This window comes from Phalacrocorax aristotelis, chromosome 16 (genome assembly GCF_949628215.1).
Source record: "Phalacrocorax aristotelis chromosome 16, bGulAri2.1, whole genome shotgun sequence".
NCBI lineage: Eukaryota > Metazoa > Chordata > Aves > Suliformes > Phalacrocoracidae > Phalacrocorax > Phalacrocorax aristotelis.
The window spans coordinates 13,416,055-13,433,620 of record NC_134291.1 but is presented as its reverse complement, the minus strand read 5'-3'; the positions used below and the strand labels follow the sequence as shown (position 1 = coordinate 13,433,620).

The window sequence follows — 17,566 nt, the reverse complement described above, 5'->3', positions numbered from 1 at the left end:
GGAGCTGGGGCGGGGGGGTGGGGGTGGGATGCGGGGGTCCCTCCGCGCTCCCGCGGCCGGTCCCCGGTGCCGACGTTGTCCCAGTGCTCGGACAGATACCGGTGTGTGGGCAGCGGGGCTGGGGAGGGTCTGGAGCACAAGTGTGCTGGGGGGCGACTGAGGGGGCTGGGGGGGTTTAGCCTGGAGAAGAGGGGGCTGAGGGGAGCCCTTCTCGCTCTCTGCAGCTGCCTGAGAGGGGCTGGAGTGAGGGGGGGGGGCTGGTCTCTGCTCCCAAGTCACCAGTGACAGGGCGAGAGGGAACGGCCTCAGGCTGCGCCAGGGGAGGTTTAGATTGGATGTGAGGGGAAATGTCTTCACCACAAGAGCGGTCAGGCCCTGGCACAGGCTGCCCACAGAGGGGGGGGAGTCACCGTCCCTGGGGGGGTTCAAACACCGTGCAGACGTGGCACTTGGGGACGTGGTTTAGGAGGCCGGGGGGCGTTGGGTCGATGGCTGGGCTTGATGATCCTCGAGGTCTTTTCCAACCTTAATGATTCTGTGATGTATATGCACCAGCGCCTCTGTTATATATGCGTTTTATGCCAATACGTATGCCAACGCATGGATTTTATATACCCATAGAGGTAGATAGGTACATACGTGCCGATGCCCGCCTGTGCTTTTTAGACACACGTACGTGAACTCACGCCGTAACCGCGCCCGTGCGTGGAGGTGTATATATACCCCCCCGTGCCCGTAGAGCGAGGCCGGGCGGGCCGGGGGGTTCCTCCCCCGCGTGGGGCGGGGCCCCTTCCCGGTTCCCGCCTCCCCGCCGGTCCCCGCCCGCCGCCGCGGGACCGTCCGGGCCGGGGGGGGTGGTCCGAGCCCATGGCCGGGAAGGAGCCGCTGCTGAGCGCCCTGAAAGGTGAGCGTGGCCCGCCCCCCCCCCCCCCCCCCGGGCCGGTCCCCTCCCCTCCTCCTCCGGTAGCCCTCGCCCCGGAGCCCGGTCCTCCGCACCCGCCCCGGTTGGGCGGGCGCTGCCCGGGCCGGGGGCTGCCGTGGGGGGTCGGGCAGCGCCGCTGCCTGACCCGGGCTTTGCACCCGCCTTCGGCTTTGAGGACGTTTACCTGAATTTCTGCCCGGTGCGGCGGGTCGCATCCTGCCGGGGTGTCGGGCACCTCCCGCAGCACCAGCGACCCCCTCCCGGGGCTGTGCAGACAGCTGTTCCCATGGGTGCCCCCCCACACCCCCCGCCAAACTGGGGCACCCATGGGTGCTGATGCTCCCCGTGCCGCAGGCGGGGTGCTGCGGCTGCGGGAGGGCGGGGGGCCCTGCACAGACGCCTCGCCGCACCTCGCCTCCCTGTGCCGGCTGCTGGAGAGCATCCTGCGCAAGGGGCTCCGACGTGAGTGGTCCTTCGCGCCCGGGCGGCGGGCGGCAGCGTGCCGGTGCCCGCGGCGAGGCCCCTCGCGCTCCCTCTCTCCCGCAGAGCCAGCCTGGGGCTTCAGGAGACGGGATTACTGGCACTGGCTGGAGCAGCTGCCCACGGGGGACGGTGGCGGGTGAGCAACCCCGAACCAGGCTGGGGATGAAAATCAGAGCCGTGGAAGTGTCCGCCATGATGTGCTCGTCCCAAAGCCCCCCCGGTGTGGGGAGGGTGTTCCCACACACCACCGGAGTTTGGGCCCCGAGCCGCTTCCCCTCTCCCCAAACAGGCCGACCCCCCTCTCCATCAGCATCCAGAGAGCGGGCAGCTGTGAGAAGGCGCGGACGGCCCAGGGCCGCGGGCGGTACTTTCTGCGCTTGGCCCTGCAGGGGAAGGTGCTGGCGGCGGCCGTGCGGCAGCTGGCGCAGACCCCCCGGCTCCCGGAGGTGTGGCACACGGTGGGGAGCCGCCATCCGTGGGTGCAGGCAGCGAAGCGAGCGGTGGGGAAACAGTGGCATTTTATCTGTTTCAGTTTTATGATCCATCGAGCTCCATCCTTGGCAACGAAGACCTCCGGGGTAAGACGGCGGCTCCCCCGAGGCGGGATGTAACCCACCCCTGGGCAGCCGTCACGGGTGTTACGGCACCGCACTGCTGGGGGCCGGGGGGGGGGCCAGGAAAACAGTCCACTGTGATTTTTCTAAGCCAAACTTAGCAGTGAAATCAAAATATGCTGCTGCAGGGATGGAAAAGGTGTGACTATTTAAAAAGGATTTTAATCCATCCAAGGTTGGCTTTAGTGTCATGGGATAGGAAAATCGCTTCTGAAGTGTCTTCTGTGTTATTTCTTTGTACCAAGGGCACTGGTTTAAGCAGACCCGGCAGCCCAGCTTTGAGGGGAGCCTGTGGCAGCTGGGCCCAGGCTGCGGTGCCGCGCAAGGGGTTTGGTGCGGTAAATGGCTGCGTTGCCTTGACAAGCTGCACCACCCCGTCGCAGCCACACTCCTGCGGGGGGGCAGGCAAGGGTGAAAGCCTTTAATCTTTTGATTATGATTAATAACCCTGCGTTAAATCTGTCCCTAGATGGCTTATAAATCACTCGCGCTGCTGGTGCATGAGCAGATTGCAGATCTCTGTCAGTGTAACTACGAGGCTCACGCACGAGAGCCCGGGCGGCTTCGCTTTGCATTTAGGGGGAGAAATGGAGAGAAAGTTGCTCCTCAGCAGCATTTGCTGTGAGCCTTGGTCTGAATTTGGGGAAAGCAGGTATCGTGCTGCAGCGCTTCTCTCCCCGTGCCTCCAGCAGCAGCCTGGGTGTCGCGGTGCTGCGATGCTCTCAGGGCCTTGCTCCCCAGGGCTCATTAGTTATGCCGAAAATGGCTTTATTCGGACCTCTGCTATGTCCCTGCGAGGCGGTGGCTGCCGGGAACCCGGCGGTGACGCTGCCTCTCCATCCCTGTCCCCCTGCAGAGCCTTTCCTCTCGCTGCTGCTGGTGCTGACAGAGATGGATTTCTCCCTGGACCTGCAGGTAGGGAGACAAATTGGCAGGGTGGTGGCCGGCGCACGGCTGCTGGCGTGGGGCCCCGGCCCTTTCCTCGCTGGGCCCGATGGCGCTGATGATCCTTTGTTCATAGAATTGCAGCTTCTTGGACGAAAGCTGGCTGCTGCCGGTAAGAGCTCGTCTCTTCCTGAAGCCGTCCTTCCGCCGCCCGGCCCTCGCTGAAAAGTCAAATGAGGAAGATAAGGAGTGATCTGGTGGGGAGAGATTGCCACGCAGCTCTCCGCCAGGCCGCAGCCGGGCGTGAATTGGCTCAGGTTCACCAGCACAAGCAGAACCGCCTCTGCCACCGATGCCGGCTCCTGCCGGGGGCCTGCGCTGCCACCAGGAGCAGACCCCAGCATTCCTGGGAGTAAAACCAAGCAAGAGTGGTACCCGGGCCTAAATTGCTGACACAAATGAAGTTTTCCCATGCTCCCTTCCCTGATTTATTGCCAAAAATATTCCCCGTTTCCCTGGGCTGACACAGATAATGCATCAGTTGGTTTCGCTCTTGGTTTTGCTCAGTGAAATATCAGTGCATTTACTGAGAACAGTGGGGCTGCCTTCATGCCTTTTAAAAATGAAAAGCATCTCGCCACTGCCTTTTTCACCCAAAAGAATCCCCCAAAAAGCTCAAGGTGGCTTTGGGGCTGGTTACGGTGCGCAGCGAGCCGCGGCGCTGCTGCGGAGGCTGGGATCCCGCTGGCTTCTGGGCATTTCTAACAGCAAGTGCTCCTGGCCGAACTGGCCGTGTTTCGGGTCCCTGGGTAATGCGATGTGACAGTAAGTGCCGCTGCAAACGGCAGCGCCTTTGGGGAGGGGTGGCAGCGCTTCCCCGCCGCGTGGGGGTGCATGGGCTGAAGGAGCAGGGCTCATCGCTGAGTTAAGGGTTCACCTGCTGCTTCCATCCCGTCCATCAGGCGGGTTTGTCCTTCCAGGGTCTGGGCAGAGCCAAACCCCAGGAGAGGGCAGGGACAAGCAGCCACCACTAGGCCCAGCCCAGCTGGGGGCATTGCGGACCGGGCCCTCCCTGGGCTCCCGAAGCCCTGGTTTGGCATCAGTGCCAGAACTGAGCCAGGGCAAGGGGTCCCCGTCCTCCTCCTGGTCACGCTTCTTGGGGGTCCTGTGGCCATTGCAGGGCCGCTGTCACCGGCCACTCTCTTCCAGGTCTGCATCACTTACGAGACGGTCCCGTGCCGCGCACTGGGGTTGGTGCTCAGGTAGGAGCCCTTGATCCTCCTCTCTGCTCTCCAGCGGGATCTGGACACCACAGCACTCAAAGCCCCCCAAAAAGGGGAGATAAGCTCCCTGCTGTGAGCATCGCGGCTGTCTTGGGTGCTTTTCTCCTCATCGGCTCAGCCTCGCCAGTATCTGCTGTCCCTGGGGTGGCTTTTCCCTGTCTCCGGGCATTGGGGAAACATCGCTGATGGTACGGAAGAGCTGGGGGAGCCGGGCTGGGTCCCTGGCGCTGAGCCCGGGGCTCGGCTGCACCCCCAGGTATGTGGACGGCCGAGTCTTTGTCACCGAGGTGCTCCCCGAGAGCCAGGCGGAGGTGGACGAGGTGGTGCTGGCCGGCGATGTCCTCGATGAGATCAACGGCTGCTCACTGAGAAACGCCTACAGCGGGCAGGTGGGTGGGCAGGGAGGGCTCGCCTATCTCCCCCCTCTCCCCCCCTCCTGCCCCCCATCCTCCCCGTCCTCCCCTCACCTTCCCTCCAGGCCGGGGCCGTGCTGCAGAAGCTGAAGGGACAACCGCTCAGCTTTCGCCTGCTGCGGTGGCAGTGGCATGACGGGGGGGTCTACGAGCCACTCCTGCCCTACCTGAAGGTCCTGAAGGAGAAGGAGCCCCGCTTCCAGCTCCAGCATGGCCCCCGGCGCAGGGGCGAGGGGGACCTGCAGAGGCTGCAGGGGGGCAGGTAGGTCCAGCACCACAGGGAGCCCCCAGGATGGGCTGGGGGTCCTGGTGTCAGGGCAGGCCCCTGCCCACGCTATCCCTGGTCTCCCTTTGGGGCTGTGGGGCCAAAGCTATGCCCGTGGCCTGGGGGTGGTGGGGGGCTGTGGGCAGCTTCCACTTTGCATAGAGAAGCAGGAGGGTGCGTGGGGTCCTCGCTCTGATGCCCCCGAGCCCTTTTCTCCCCAGGCTGCTCTACACACTGCGGTACCTGGGCCGGATCGGCGTTGGGAAGGTGAGGCGCTGGGGCAGAGACGTGCCTACAGACAAATTGTCTCTTCTGGGCTTCTTTTTAAGTGCCTGTGGTTCATCCCCTCCTTCCTGTTCCGTTTCAGAATGGTGGCAAAGAGGTGCTGGACTGGGCCATCGCCGCCGTGCTGGAGAGGCGCTCGGCAGCGCAGGTGAGCGGCGGGGCCGAGGGCATCCGGCGGGGACGGTGAGAAAACCGCAGGGAAATGCGGTCCCTGCCCACGGGTATTCGTTCCTGCCGGCTCCAGGTTCGCTTGGCCTGGCTGAGTGTTTGACAGCCCCCACCCCTGCCGGGTTGTTTTTCTGGTTAGAAGGATCTCTGCAGCCAGGATAGGGAAGTGCATTAAGGGAAAATAATACAAAGCGCATGGGAAACTGTGGGGAGGCTGAGCCTGGTTCCGGGCTGCTTCAGGGCTCAGGGTGCTGCTGCTTGAGCCTTTGGGGGTTGTTTGTGAACAGCTTCCAGTGCGAGAGCACTGGGGCGGGGGGTGATGAGAAGGGCAGCGCAATGGTCTCGCCTTGAAAAAGCTGTGTGTGACTGCATGTGGTCACCTCAGCCTTTTGAATACTCGCTCTCCTGTAAGCGTCTTATTAAAACGAGAGCGCGGGCGCTGTGGTGATCGGGGCTTCTTCCCCCTCCACCCCCATGCAGGAGGTGCTGTTTGATGTGAGGGAAGCAGAACTCCTCGTGCAGGACAAGGTGTCTTCCGAGGTGAGCAAGTGACGGCCAAGGCCCGGGTGAGAGCGGTTACAGGAAAAACTGGTGCCTGCCGAGGCTGCCGATGTCGCGGTGTCCGCCTGGGGGGGTCACGGAGCTGGTCGGGAGCGGGGAGGGCAGGGACCACCTGCAGCCCCTCAACGCCGCCTCCCCCGTCCCCCGCGCAGCTCCTGTGCCGCCACCCCTACCCCACCATCTCCTGCGTGGGACGCTGCAGGGACAGCCGCAGTTTATTTGCCTTCTGCGTGGCGTAAGTGCTGCCCGTGGGGCCTGGATGGGGGGATGCAGAGGGATGCAGGGCTTGGAAGATAACAGAGCACCACGCGGACCCGCCGCGGGGGTCTCTGGTATGGCCACAAGCCGGGGCTGGGCTTTCGGAGCCGCGCTCTCTGCCAGCTAATGGACGTGTTTCCATTTTTAGCACTTCCCCGGAGAGCCCTGACAGGAGCACGTTCGACTGCCTGGTGTTTGCATCGGGTTCTGAGCAAGAATGCGAGGAAATCGTCAGGAGAATGGGTAAGGGACCAGGTTACGGCTGTCGATCTCATCACAGCGAGAGCGCGGAATGCCAAGAATCGCTATTCTGGCCCACGACACGCAAGCGCTAACTTAATTTCTTTTTTGTTGAGGTTACTAAGATGAAGGGATGCGTTGAATGCGTTGATACGGTTTTTCTGGTGGGTTTGGGGTTTGCGTTCTGTTGTGTGTCGGGCTTGTTTGTTTTGGGTGGTTGTTTCTTTTTTTATTTTTTTAAGAACTGCTAGACAATGATTTTATTTTAAGAAACAGCTTCTGGGCATACCCAGATGGTTCATTGTTTCTACTAAGAACTTGGAGGAAACATTGTTTTCGAGGGATGTTATTTTAAAACACACTTTTCCTGCAGGAACCCGGCCTGCTACTGCGGTTTAGCACCAAATCAAACATCCATAAAGCCGATCACTTGGAATTCTTTTTTTTTTTTTTTTAACCTGCCTAAATGCAAGCTGCCCGGTGCTCCCCCGGCACTCGGCCCCTGGGCCGCCGAGGACCCCAGGTTTCCTGTGGGGATGTCGCAGCCATGCCCTAGGACAGAGCCACCCCCTGAAGCTGCCTGAGCTCACTGAGGTGCCCAGGTGCTGCTTAACTTTGATCCAGGCCTTTAAAGCAATTAAATTCACAACGTGGAGGCAAGGAAATCTCTTTCCCTACAGGTTTAGCAGTGAGGAAAATACTCGTGTAAACCCTCATCTTGGACTATTTTAGAACACATTCCTAGCAGCCCTGTGGCAGCGACGCTATCGCGTTGACCGGGGGCTGCGTTAGCGCCGAGTGTGCCTGGACCAGCACGGGCACAGGGGCGTGAGTGCCGCGGGTAAGCAGTGCCTGTTCCTCCAGCTCTAGGGTTTGAGCGCACGGAGTGGTTCGTCTGATATGGGAGCGCCCCGGCGGCGCCACGGCGGCACCCCGACGGGACAGGCCCCACACCACACCCCGGCTGGCCTCATGGAGGGGAGCACCGGGAACGCCGACGGCCTCCCAGCGATTGTGCCAAGGGCCAGCATCGCCCCAGCGCCTGCTCTCTGGTGGGAGCGGTGCTGTCCTCCCTCCTCAAGGGCCATGGCGCTCGTGGTTGAACTGAAATAAATCAAGACGAGCTCGCTCAACCACTTCCCTGCGCGACTCTTCCGTGCCAACCCCAGCCTTACTCACGCAGCCGGTTCTGGAGGAGTGGGGAGAGCCGCCCGGCCCTGCCATTCACATGTTAATTACCTGCCTTTCTGCCTTGTCCTAAGGAAGTGCCGGCAAAGCCAGACCTGGCTTAGCAAAGAGAGAGGTATTCCTAAACGCAGGTTTGAGTATAATCCCGTTTCATCAGAAAAGCTGAGGGGGGCAGATGAGAACCCTCCTGAGCACCCAGCAGCCCTCCAGGCACAGGCTGCCATCCTCAGCCCAGCCTGAGGCAGCTCCCACAGGCCACAGCCCAACGCAGCTCAAGGACAAGCTGGACCAGTCACACCACTTCAAAACAAACTTCCCTGCATCTGCTGGAGAGGGGGAAAAAAAAAAAAAACTTCCTTCTTGAGCTGGATCTAACAGCTGACCTGGGTAAGCAGTCCAGCTTTATGAAAAGCCCCAAAGTCTGCCTAGACCTGCCCATCCGGCTGTTCCTCCTCTGCCCCACAGCTGCAGGGCTCAGCACTGCTCTCACCAGTCAGGAGCAGTGACTCAAGCTCCAGCCACCTACCCAGGTGGCCATGGCCTGCACCAGAGCAGCAGCCCCGGCTCGTGGGCACCTACCACTGACCTGCCAGAGCCAGGAGGAGGAAGCGCCCTCAAGCCCGTACACACCAAATGACAAAGACTCCTCGCATGTGAATGTAAAACATTTAATTTAAAAATGTTGACACTACAATATATAAAATAGCTATTATAAATGCACATAGTGTATTCTATAGCTGCCAGGTTTACTTTTTTTTTTAGGAAACTGTAAGTTACACTGTGGTTAAGACTTGTAGTTTCACCCTCTGAAAAAGTCCACATTTGGTCACAGTGATGTATGGTCAGACTAACAGCCCCAATTGTTAAACACTTGGATCAAGTCATAACCAGTTTTATTGCAAAAGGACCCTGTACACATTTATATCAATTCTAGTACCTTACAAGTTTAGCTACCCAACAAGTCATTAACATACAGAAACATGCATGAGAAGCAAGAAAGATCACCCATCCCTTCTGCATATTAGCAACTTGTCACTCCTGAGCAACAAGGCTCACATCACTGAGGTTTATGTGAACAGTCACTTTTAGCATTCATCCTGAGTGAAAGATGGAATGACTTAAGTACAAATGCAACATATTATAAACAATTTCTTACAAAAAAGTCACAAATTAAAACCAAAGTATTTTACAGAATTTACTACAAAACACCATAAAAACAGCCTTCACTTAAGCCCTCTCCCCCCGTATCCTGCGAGCCAACTGGATGTCTTTGGGCATGATGGTGACTCTCTTGGCATGGATGGCGCACAGGTTTGTATCCTCGAACAGACCCACCAGATACGCTTCGCTGGCCTCCTGTTTCAAGAGCACAAGAAGAAACGCCGTTAGAACCCGCCGGCGAAGGACGCTGCGCACCGCCCAGCGCCGAGGCCCAGCAGGCCGCCGCCAGTACCTGCAGCGCACCGATGGCCGCGCTCTGGAACCTCAAGTCTGTTTTGAAGTCTTGGGCGATTTCTCTGACCAGCCGCTGGAAGGGCAGCTTGCGGATCAGCAGCTCCGTCGATTTTTGGTAACGACGGATCTCACGGAGGGCGACGGTGCCCGGCCTGGGTGGAGGGGGAAAGGGGCAGCGGGTGAGGCGGGGCCGGGTGCAGGGGGCCGGGGCGGGGGGCCGGGCCCGGGGCCTTACCTGTAGCGGTGGGGCTTCTTGACGCCGCCGGTAGAGGGAGCGCTTTTCCGGGCCGCCTTGGTGGCCAGCTGCTTGCGGGGGGCCTTCCCCCCGGTGGACTTGCGGGCGGTCTGCTTTGTACGGGCCATTTTTCTTCACTTACCTACGGGGACAGGCGGGCGTGACACGGGGGCCCAGCTCTCCCCGTCCCCGCCAGCCCCGGCGACGCAGCGCACGGCCTCCCTGTCAGAGGGGTGTTCGTCTGTCTGTCTGTCCGCCGCCGCCCCCACCCCCCCAACCCGGAACATCCAACTCCCCTAAGCTCCAGAAGCAGCAGATGCCGGCAAGTCACCCCCCCCTCCCCCGCGGCGGGCGGGCGGCCGGCCAGCGGCCTCCCCCGGGAGGAGGAGGAGTCACCGTTCCCCCCCTCCACCCCCGCCGCGGCCCGGCCGCTCCCGCTCCCCTCCCCGGGGGAAGCCGCCTGAGTCACGCTGCCCCCGCCGCCGCCTCCTCGTCCTTCCTCCCGGGGCCGCCCCAGGGCGGGGGGGGGGATGGGAAGCAGCCGTGACTCGGGGCACGTAGGCAAGGCCCGGCCTACCCCGGCAGGCTCCGGGCGGCGCCGAGGCCCAACGGCGGCCCCGCAGCACCGTCACCCGCCGCGGGACGCACCCACCGCCCGCCACTCACCGCTGGGAGAAGAAGGAAGCACCGGTGACCGGTAGCGCCGCGCCCCGAAGCCTGCGCCGCTCCTGCCCGCAGCCGCTCGGCAGCCGACCTCCCCCTCACTGCGCCCGCCCCGCCGCGGGGACCCGCATTTTATAGCGGGGGCGGCACACGGCGCGGTGACCTCACAATGCCTGGAAGCAGCGCGCCGCACTATTGGACGGGACCTCCGCCGGCGCCGTGGCGTCACGACACACAAAGGCCGTGCTCCGGTTCCTCGGCGCTGATTGGGCGTGCGCCCGGGCGCTGATTGGTTGTTAAAGTAGGCGCCCGATTGGGTATTCCGGGGCGAGAAGGGGCCAATGGACGAAGGGCGGGCGCTCTGCGCGCTGATTGGACGAAACGGGGCAGGGTTTGGATCCTACCCTTTGTTGCAAAGCTCCACAATGGGAAGTCAATAGGAGCGGGGCGAGCGGCTGCGGGGCGCGGCGGGGCGGCGGGTTCCCCTCGGCCGGCTCCCCCGGGCCGGCCCCCGGCGGGACGCCCCTTCCCCGGCCCGTGGCGCGGAGGCGGCTGGCGGGGGGCTGCGAGCGGCGAAGGGCCGGGCCACGGGGCCGCCCGGGGGGTTGAGGGACTGGGGGCGCGGCGGCGACCCCCCCCCCCCCCCCCCCCCAATTCTGCCTCCTCCGGCAGCCGCGGGGGGGCGGCGACCCCCGGGCCGGGCGCCGGAGCCTCCGGGGTGGCGGTGGGTCGCCCGGGGCTCGCGTCCCCCGTGTGTGCCGTGTGTGTGTCCGTGTGCCCCCCCGCGCCGGGGGATGAGCGAAGCCCCCCGCAGGGGAAGGGGCTCCGGCAGCGCCGCCCGCGGTTGCTCTACCCGGGTTTTATCGCCGCAGCAGCCCGGGAGGGCGGGTGAGGGGGCTTGGTTTCGGAGCGGGCAGCCCTCCTGGGCCGTGACACCCCCCAGCAAAAGTGGTGAAGGGTCTGACCCCCGGCCCTGGGGAGGCGGGAGCGCACAGGGATCGAGGCTGTGTCCCCCTGCGCCCCCATCCCCCAAACCCCGCCAGCTTGGTGGGTCGCCTTCGACTCCAAAGCGAATCGCAAAGTTTTGTTGCTAGTCGAAAGCCGTAATCCATGTTCCCTGTTGGCAGCATCTAGGAGGATAAATAGCAATTACGTAAAAAGACTCATCTTTCTGGGGAAGTTGCTGCCTCACTCTATATTACTATTTCATCGCATTGGTAGCGACTGCTGTGAGCGAGGGCAGCTCCTGCCCCCATGGGGAGGGTACCTCCATCGGGAAGAACAGGTCCCAAACGCCCCACAGATCATATAGCGAACGCAACCAGGCGCTTGCTTAACCGCTGGCTCCTAAAGGTACCCGTCAGCTCCGCAAACCGGAGCACAGCTGTAATCACGCACACTTTGCTTGAGGTTTTTGCATCCTCGCCGAATGCGTAAGCCTCTCGGGCCAACGCCCGGCGCGGCGGGCAGAGCGAGGATCGCCGGAGCTCAGCACGTAGGGAGCGTGCCTCTCGCTTCGCCGCCTGCTCGGGTAAGTCAAGCAAACACGTGCCAATATGGTGCGACAGGACCGTCACGTGTGCCCGGGCCGGGGCTGCCGGCGGGACAGCGTCTCCTGCGCATCTCCTCTGCCTCTGGCCCTCGTTTTCAGGTTGATTTTTCTTGCTTGTAAAGGAAAATGTTCATTATTTACCAGAGAGAAAAAGCTGCCTGTCAATAGAGCGACTTGGGAGGTGCAGGTAAGTGATGATTTGCGTCATACGTGTTCTGGCAATTCCGAAGTAAAGAATTCCCATTTCATCTGAGTTGTTCATGCTTAGGAAGAAGAAATGGAGAACCCTGCTCTGGTGCTATCAGCATATACTAAAAATTTGGTTATTTTTAAGACCGTACCCTGCTATCACTAAAGCCAAGAGACCAGCGCTTAGTGTTGGTTACCGGGAGTTGGGGCTCCTTGGGTATTTCCTCTGCCCTGGTTTTGTAGCGGGGGCTGCTTATGCTTCTCGCTTTAGAGCTACTTGTGATTTTTTGGTTCTCGTTGAGACCGGAGAAAGGCTGTGCGTCCTCTGGGACGAACCGGGCCGAGGGGAAGGCGCACACGCCAAGGCTGGAGAGAGCAGGCGAGCACACATTAACGAGGACCGGCGCAAAGACGAAACTAAATGCGCCCTGGGCACGCGTAGCTGGGGGGGCCGACTAAGCGTTCCTCTCTTGGCGGAGCGCAGTGAGTTGTCCCGACCGTGAAACACAAGAGAACTGGAAGATGAAACGGTGTCGGTACCAGATTGTCAACTAAACATCAGCGAACGAGGATTCGAGCCCGTGGTTTCCGAAGCCCTGTGCACATCAATGGTGTTTTTGGTGCGATTTGTCAACAGTTGAAGGTTTTTTTTCTGCGGGTTCACTGGTGACAGTGATTTTACATCGGGTGTATGGGTGTGCATCCATAGATATTAAATACCTCCACGTGCACTGACTTATGCAAAGTTGTCCTACTTGACCAAGAGCTGCGTAATTATGGTTCTCCAGCCTCCCGCAGAGGGTGGTTTGGTGAATGAGGAGGTATTGATACCCGGTGACTTATTCCTCCAAACACAGGGGAATAAGCTATTAAATGACCCCAGTCATAGCTGCTGAATTGGTGTAAATGAGAATTTAAAAAGTTATTTCCCTCCCCAAAGGGGAGGTAGCACACAGACCAGGCCCCGAAGTTTATTATTAACGTTGTTCACCCTGCATGTGCTGGCAGAGTTAAAAAAAGGTGTTTGCCTTATAAATCTGTGCTGCCCTTTACCACACGGCTGGAGGAGCCCAGCGAGGGAAGCGGTTCTGTGCGGAGCCCAAGAGATCAAAGTCCTATTAAAAGAAGCTCGTATAATTTCCTCCCCCGGGAGGGAGGTTAATTTACGGAGGAAGCTCTTGCATGGCTGTTCAGCCACTTCCTTGGACACGGCTCCTTTTGAGGGGGGGGGGGATTTTCTACTCAGGGTGGAGGATGGGGAGCCCACGCGATCTTCTGAGGACGCAGCGTCCCGAGGCCTTTGGCATCACCCACTCCGAGGTAGGTTCTCCATGTGGCTTGCTGGGCCTTCCTCCTCCTCCTCCTCCTCCTCCTCCTCCTCAGGACCACAGTGCTATTCCTGAGCACTTCCTGGACGGCGTTACCCCGTGGGTGGGGAAGGCTATGGAGCGATGAGAGATGCCAACACTAAAATAACCCTTTGGCCGGAACGCTGTGCTCCCGCGTCGGTCCCTGAGGCGGAGGGAAGAGGGGGAGGAAGGAAGTGAGGCCGCCTGCCACAAATAACTCCTCATCCTCTCACAGGCCACCTGCCCCGGCCTCCCCCGCGCCCTTCCCCATCGTACTGGGGGGGCTGGGATGAATGGCGCCAGGCCCTCCCCGGGGCCCTCCCCGGGGCTCGCACAGCGGGCGCGATCCCGCCCCGCCGCCAGGGGGCGCCCTGACGCGCCTTTCCCCCGGCACTACAAGTCCCGTCGCCCCCCCCGCCCCCGCGCGGCAGGAAGTGCGCGCCGCGCCGCCGCGGGGCGCCTCTGGGAGTTGTAGTCCCGCCGACCGGAAGCCGCCGCCCCGCCGCCTCCCGGGTTGGCGGAGGGCGGGAGAGCGGCGGGACTACAAGTCCCACCCCGCCCCGCGCACCGGGGCGGCAATGGCGGCGGCGGCGCCTGCGCGCGGCGCCCTCCGTGCGGACCGCGCAGAGTGAATAATAAAGGTCTCCTCGGCGGCGGCGGCGGCGGCGGGAGCGGAAGGCAGGAGGCATGTCCAAGGGCCCGGTGGCCGGCGGCCCCGCCGCGGCCGGGCCGGCGAGCGCCGCCAGCGCGCTGCAGGCGCAGCCCGAGAAGCCGCAGCACTACACGTACGTAGCGAGAGCTTCTCCGCCGCCCGCCCGCGCGCCAACACGCGCCTGACGTCAGCGGGCAGCGTGCGGCACGCGCGCACGGAGACCCCGCCGCCCGCCCGCCCGCCCGCGCGGCACCGGCGCCAACCGGCCCCGACCGGCCCCGACCGGCGGGTCCCGCCCGCGGGGGGGGCGGGGCGGGGCGGGGGCGCGGCTCCCCTTCCCCCCGCCGCCCGTGACGCACCGGGGCGGCCGCGGCCCCCCCCCCCCCCCCCCAGGGGTGGGGGTGTGTGTGTGAGGAGGGGTCCCGGCCGCCATTGCTGCCGGTGCGCCCACCTGTCCCGTCTCCTGGGGCCGGGGTCCCCCTTCCGCGCCCTTGCGCTTTGGCGGCGATGCCTTTGCCCCCAGCCCCGCGGCCGTGTCACCTCAGGCGCGGAGGTGGCACGCGTGGCGGTGACGGCGGCGGTGCTTTGGGGCGCTGGGGTCCCAGTCACCTCGGGCCCCCACCTGCCGAGGGGCTCCGCGGGCCCCCGCGGAGGGAGGCGTCGTGAGGAGACGCCAGTCCACGAGGGTCCCTCCTCAGGGCAGCGTCTCCGCGAGGTGGCCCGAGGGAGCCTTTTACACGTGCGTGCGAGGAGCGTCCCCGCAGGAGGCGGCGCACGAAGCCCGCGAGACGCGCTCGCCCTGTTCCCGCCTTTTCTCGCGCCGCTCGGGCGCGATTCCTCTGCAGGAAACGCGGTGGGCACGTGGCGCGTCGCCTCCGCCGCTGCAGACGGCGCCTCGGTGCGGGCTGGCTGCTGGAATGTGTCTTCCTTAAGCAAAAAAAATACCGTTTGACGGCATCGTCCCGAGGATATTCACTCTCCTGGAGCTTGTGCTGTGCGGAGTTGGCCTGCGATAAGGTGTTTGGGTTGGGAGTTGTGGCGATGCTCTTCGGTTCTCCTTCGGCGATCGGGATAACGGGGTGGATTGAGAGCGAGCGTTGTCCTTGTGAGGGTGGGCTAGCGACGGGCGTGCGATGGGTCGGAGTAGGTCAGGTGTTCCCTGTTCTCCTTAAAAGAAAAAAGTTTAAGACGGTTCCTTGTGCACAAAATATGTGTGCCTAACTGTCTACCCTTATCATTTTAGGGTGTTGTCCGCATACAGAAAATAGTCATACAAATAACCCGTATCTCTCACTCGTGTCGATGCCCCCACCCAGAGTGAGAAGGGCAGGTTCAGAGTGTGTTCTGTGTTCCTTTAGTTTGCGTTCTCACAAAGTTGGTGACGGACCTCTTCTGTGCTGTGACACACGGGATAAGAAGAGCTGCCAGAAATGCCGAGGCGTGGATCCGTACAGCCCCTGTGCCCGCCGCAGGCGTCACAGCCTCTTTGATGTCCTCCTCCTTCAGGCCGTTCGGAATAACCGAGTCTGTGGCAGAACGAGGGCTCCTGGGTTTTAAGTCCATCGTGGAGACCCTGCTGTGATCCTCAGGGAGCTGGCGAGGCGCAGCCTTGTAGGTTACTTCATTTCTGGTAGTGTCTGCAGCTGAAGTCTGACCGCCCCGTAGGAGCAGCTGGAATGAAGGGGTCTGCTAGGGCTGTTGCTGTACTGGTGGGGGGTGCGGGACCTGCCGGTAGAGGTGGAGTGACACCGATGACAGAAGCAATCGGTCAAAAGTGAGAGGGGGAAAAACCCAGGTGACGAGGAGGTGAGGTAGAGGGGTTGTAAGTGGGCTAGGTAGAGGAAGGCGATAACACGGTGAAGCATGTCCATGGAAAGAAGGATACTGAGGATTAGGAAAGAAACAGTGAAGAAAGAATTCAAGAAATGGGAGGAAAAGGAGGAAGATAAGGACGGAGGAGGAAATGGGACAGTGTGGAACAGAGGTGATGGTGCAGTTTGCCTCTTTCCAGGGGGCAAAGTGTGTATTTTCAGATGGATGCTAAAAATACTTTGGTGAAAACCGTTGCAGAGAAGCTGAATAACCAACCATAAGCAAAGGATGGGTTTGGGGGCTGCGGAGTGCTGGCGGCGGGATGTGAGCCATACTTTGAACATCTCGGATTAGAACACGAGGTCACATCAGACTGTAAACCTCCTTCTGATAACATATGGGAACTTACTTGGTGGTCGTCCATGTGAACAAGTTGTATGTTGTCAAAATGTAAATATTTTCTTCTTTTTTTTTCCCTTAAATATAGTTTGTTTCCATAAAATGACACAAAGGTTACAAGTTGTAAACTCAAGTAAGCTTAATTATCTGCATACTTTGCTGTTCCCTGGGGACAGGCAATCTGGTGCCGGGGATCTCTGTCTTGGAAAGTTTTGGTTGTGTTTGTTAGGAAATGTTCCAATTTCTGTATCAGTGTCGATTTCTAAACTCTTGGAATTATTTGCCTGAGATTTTTAGGTACTTTGAACTGCAGATCTATATCCCGTCAGGAAGCTTTTGTATTAGTTCTAGATGTACAGCAAAATAAAATCTTGAAAACCCCAGAATTATTGACACTATTTCATGCTTTTGGCGCTGTTTGCTGGCGGAAGGAGAGCCTCAAAAACCCCTTTGAGCGTGTCCTTGGTCACAGTTGTAGCGTGCAGCTGGACGCTCGTGGAGACTAAGTTGTTCTGGTGTTCGCTAGACTTTACTATTTAATTATGAATGGCGTGTTTCTCATCTGGGGATCTGGTATTCGGTTTGTAGAATTCAAGCAAGTAATGAAATACTCAACCGCTGCTGTTAGCGCTCCCTCTGGGTTGCTGCGTGAGAGATCCCTGCGTGTGGCTGTGCTGGGCGATCCCGCAGCTCCCGTGGGGGACGAGGGCCGTGTATCCCTTGGAATGGGCAAGGTGGGCTCGGTTCTGGGCTCCCTGCGGGCTGGCATGGCTTTGATCTGGTTTGGGTGCCACGCCGTGCAGGGGTTAGCTGATCGCTCGCAGCGGGAAGTAGATTTGGTTTGGGTATGCTCCGTCAAACCTCAACGAGGTATTGACTTCGCACCGTTTCGTGGCTCGAGCTGGCATGGTTATTTTGTGTGTATCTATCTCTGTCTTTAATGTGTTATCTACAAATGTAGAGGGGCTGAGTTCAAAGAAACTGAAAGCAAGAGATCAGTCGCTTGGAGTTGCAGATACCGAGTGCTCTGGTGTCGTTTTGTTTTGCTACCATCTATCCTTTCGGCTGTTGCCGTCTTCGTTGGTTTTCAGTCAGACCAGACTCTTTGACTGTGAATTGTAAAGGCTGGATCCACGGCTTGGGTGTTTATTGATCTGGCAGAATTCAGATAGGTGAAAGTGGAGCAGTCCTTTGTTCACTGTGCATTCACCTGAAAGGCAGTTTAATAACTCTGCAGGAAAGCAAACGTTTGGGTGAAGATAAATTAACCCATTTAATGGAAAAAACCAAAGGATGCCATCATTCTAGTCTATTCAAAATACACATGCTCAGAAGCAGTGTTGGAAATACTCTGATTTAGGTGATAGACTCTTTGGGACACAGATTTGTTGGGCGTAACCCAGATCATCACTACTCAAGGTAATTCTTTTGAGTGTGCCCGTCTTAAACTCGAGCAGCCATCCTGTAAATAACCTTTGGGTTTCCGTGTGCCCGCAGGCTGCCCCCTCACTTGAGTTCTAGACTGAGATGCCTGGGAGTTGTACTCCAGCAAGACAAGCTGCGCGGTTACGCCTTTGCCACGTAAAAGACAGAAAAACTTGCCTTTCCTTTTGCACGAGGGGAGGAATTGTGGGAAATTCCTGACGGATGGGTACCCTGTAAGCAGTGCTAGAACCGCGTCCACGCGCTGGGTCG

General features: G+C 60.2%; 3 protein-coding genes and 1 long non-coding RNA gene across 14 annotated transcripts in view; 3 read left to right on the top strand and 1 right to left on the bottom strand.

Moving 5' to 3' along the window:
- Nucleotides 1–35: 35 nt before the first annotated feature.
- LOC142065249 (uncharacterized) lies at nt 36–8,771 on the top strand. Of its 4 annotated transcripts, none has more exons than XM_075111223.1 (17): nt 36–101; nt 622–904; nt 1,277–1,384; nt 1,469–1,541; nt 1,695–1,851; nt 1,938–1,983; nt 2,876–2,934; nt 3,041–3,076; nt 4,114–4,166; nt 4,444–4,576; nt 4,666–4,862; nt 5,087–5,132; nt 5,233–5,298; nt 5,799–5,858; nt 6,032–6,114; nt 6,286–6,380; nt 7,242–8,771. In XM_075111223.1, exons 2-17 carry the CDS (start codon nt 868–870, stop codon nt 7,274–7,276), a joined length of 1,284 nt encoding a protein of 427 aa, XP_074967324.1. In that variant the 5' UTR covers nt 36–101; nt 622–867; the 3' UTR covers nt 7,277–8,771. The 4 variants fall into 4 exon arrangements, 3 of the variants coding, with proteins under 3 accessions (XP_074967324.1, XP_074967323.1, XP_074967325.1); XR_012663320.1 differs by lacking the exon at nt 36–101 and adding an exon at nt 6,751–6,979 and having other exon boundaries at nt 307–904; nt 7,242–7,309; XM_075111222.1 differs by lacking the exon at nt 36–101 and having other exon boundaries at nt 308–904.
- Nucleotides 8,218–9,397, bottom strand: H3-3B (H3.3 histone B). Its single transcript, XM_075111226.1, has 3 exons — nt 9,256–9,397; nt 9,019–9,172; nt 8,218–8,921 (listed from the first exon to the last, which is right to left on the bottom strand). Exons 1-3 carry the CDS (start codon nt 9,381–9,383, stop codon nt 8,793–8,795), a joined length of 411 nt encoding a protein of 136 aa, XP_074967327.1. The 5' UTR covers nt 9,384–9,397; the 3' UTR covers nt 8,218–8,792.
- Nucleotides 9,398–10,283: 886 nt separating this feature from the next.
- LOC142065252 (uncharacterized) lies at nt 10,284–12,398 on the top strand. The gene is made up of 2 exons (XR_012663321.1): nt 10,284–11,449; nt 11,615–12,398. It is a non-coding gene; the product is annotated as an uncharacterized LOC142065252 (long non-coding RNA).
- Nucleotides 12,399–13,518: 1,120 nt separating this feature from the next.
- The window catches only part of UNK (unk zinc finger), a 46,207-nt gene continuing 42,159 nt past the window's right edge, over nt 13,519–17,566 (top strand). For 3 of the 8 annotated variants that reach the window (XM_075111213.1, XM_075111216.1, XM_075111215.1), the window contains exon 1: nt 13,520–13,793. In XM_075111213.1, coding sequence (XP_074967314.1) covers nt 13,696–13,793 — 98 coding nt within the window. In that variant the 5' untranslated portion in view covers nt 13,520–13,695. Of the gene's footprint in view, nt 13,794–17,566 lie in introns of all 8 variants that reach the window. The other 5 variants (XM_075111217.1, XM_075111212.1, XM_075111220.1 and 2 more) reach the window with 3 other exon arrangements.

Bases quoted from the DNA above. Each gene is read 5' to 3' on its own strand.
- LOC142065249 (XM_075111223.1), top strand. From the start codon at position 868: ATGGCCGGGAAGGAGCCGCTGCTGAGCGCCCTGAAAG. The intron at 5,299-5,798 runs GTGAGCGGCGGG...ACCCCCATGCAG, and splicing joins AGAGGCGCTCGGCAGCGCAG to GAGGTGCTGTTTGATGTGAG. The intron at 6,381-7,241 runs GTAAGGGACCAG...CTGTTCCTCCAG, and splicing joins GGAAATCGTCAGGAGAATGG to CTCTAGGGTTTGAGCGCACG.
- H3-3B (XM_075111226.1), bottom strand. From the start codon at position 9,383: ATGGCCCGTACAAAGCAGACCGCCCGCAAGTCCACCGGGGGGAAGGCC. The intron at 9,173-9,255 runs GTAAGGCCCCGG...CCCTCCACCCAG, and splicing joins AAGAAGCCCCACCGCTACAG to GCCGGGCACCGTCGCCCTCC. The intron at 8,922-9,018 runs GTACTGGCGGCG...CTCTTGAAACAG, and splicing joins CGGCCATCGGTGCGCTGCAG to GAGGCCAGCGAAGCGTATCT.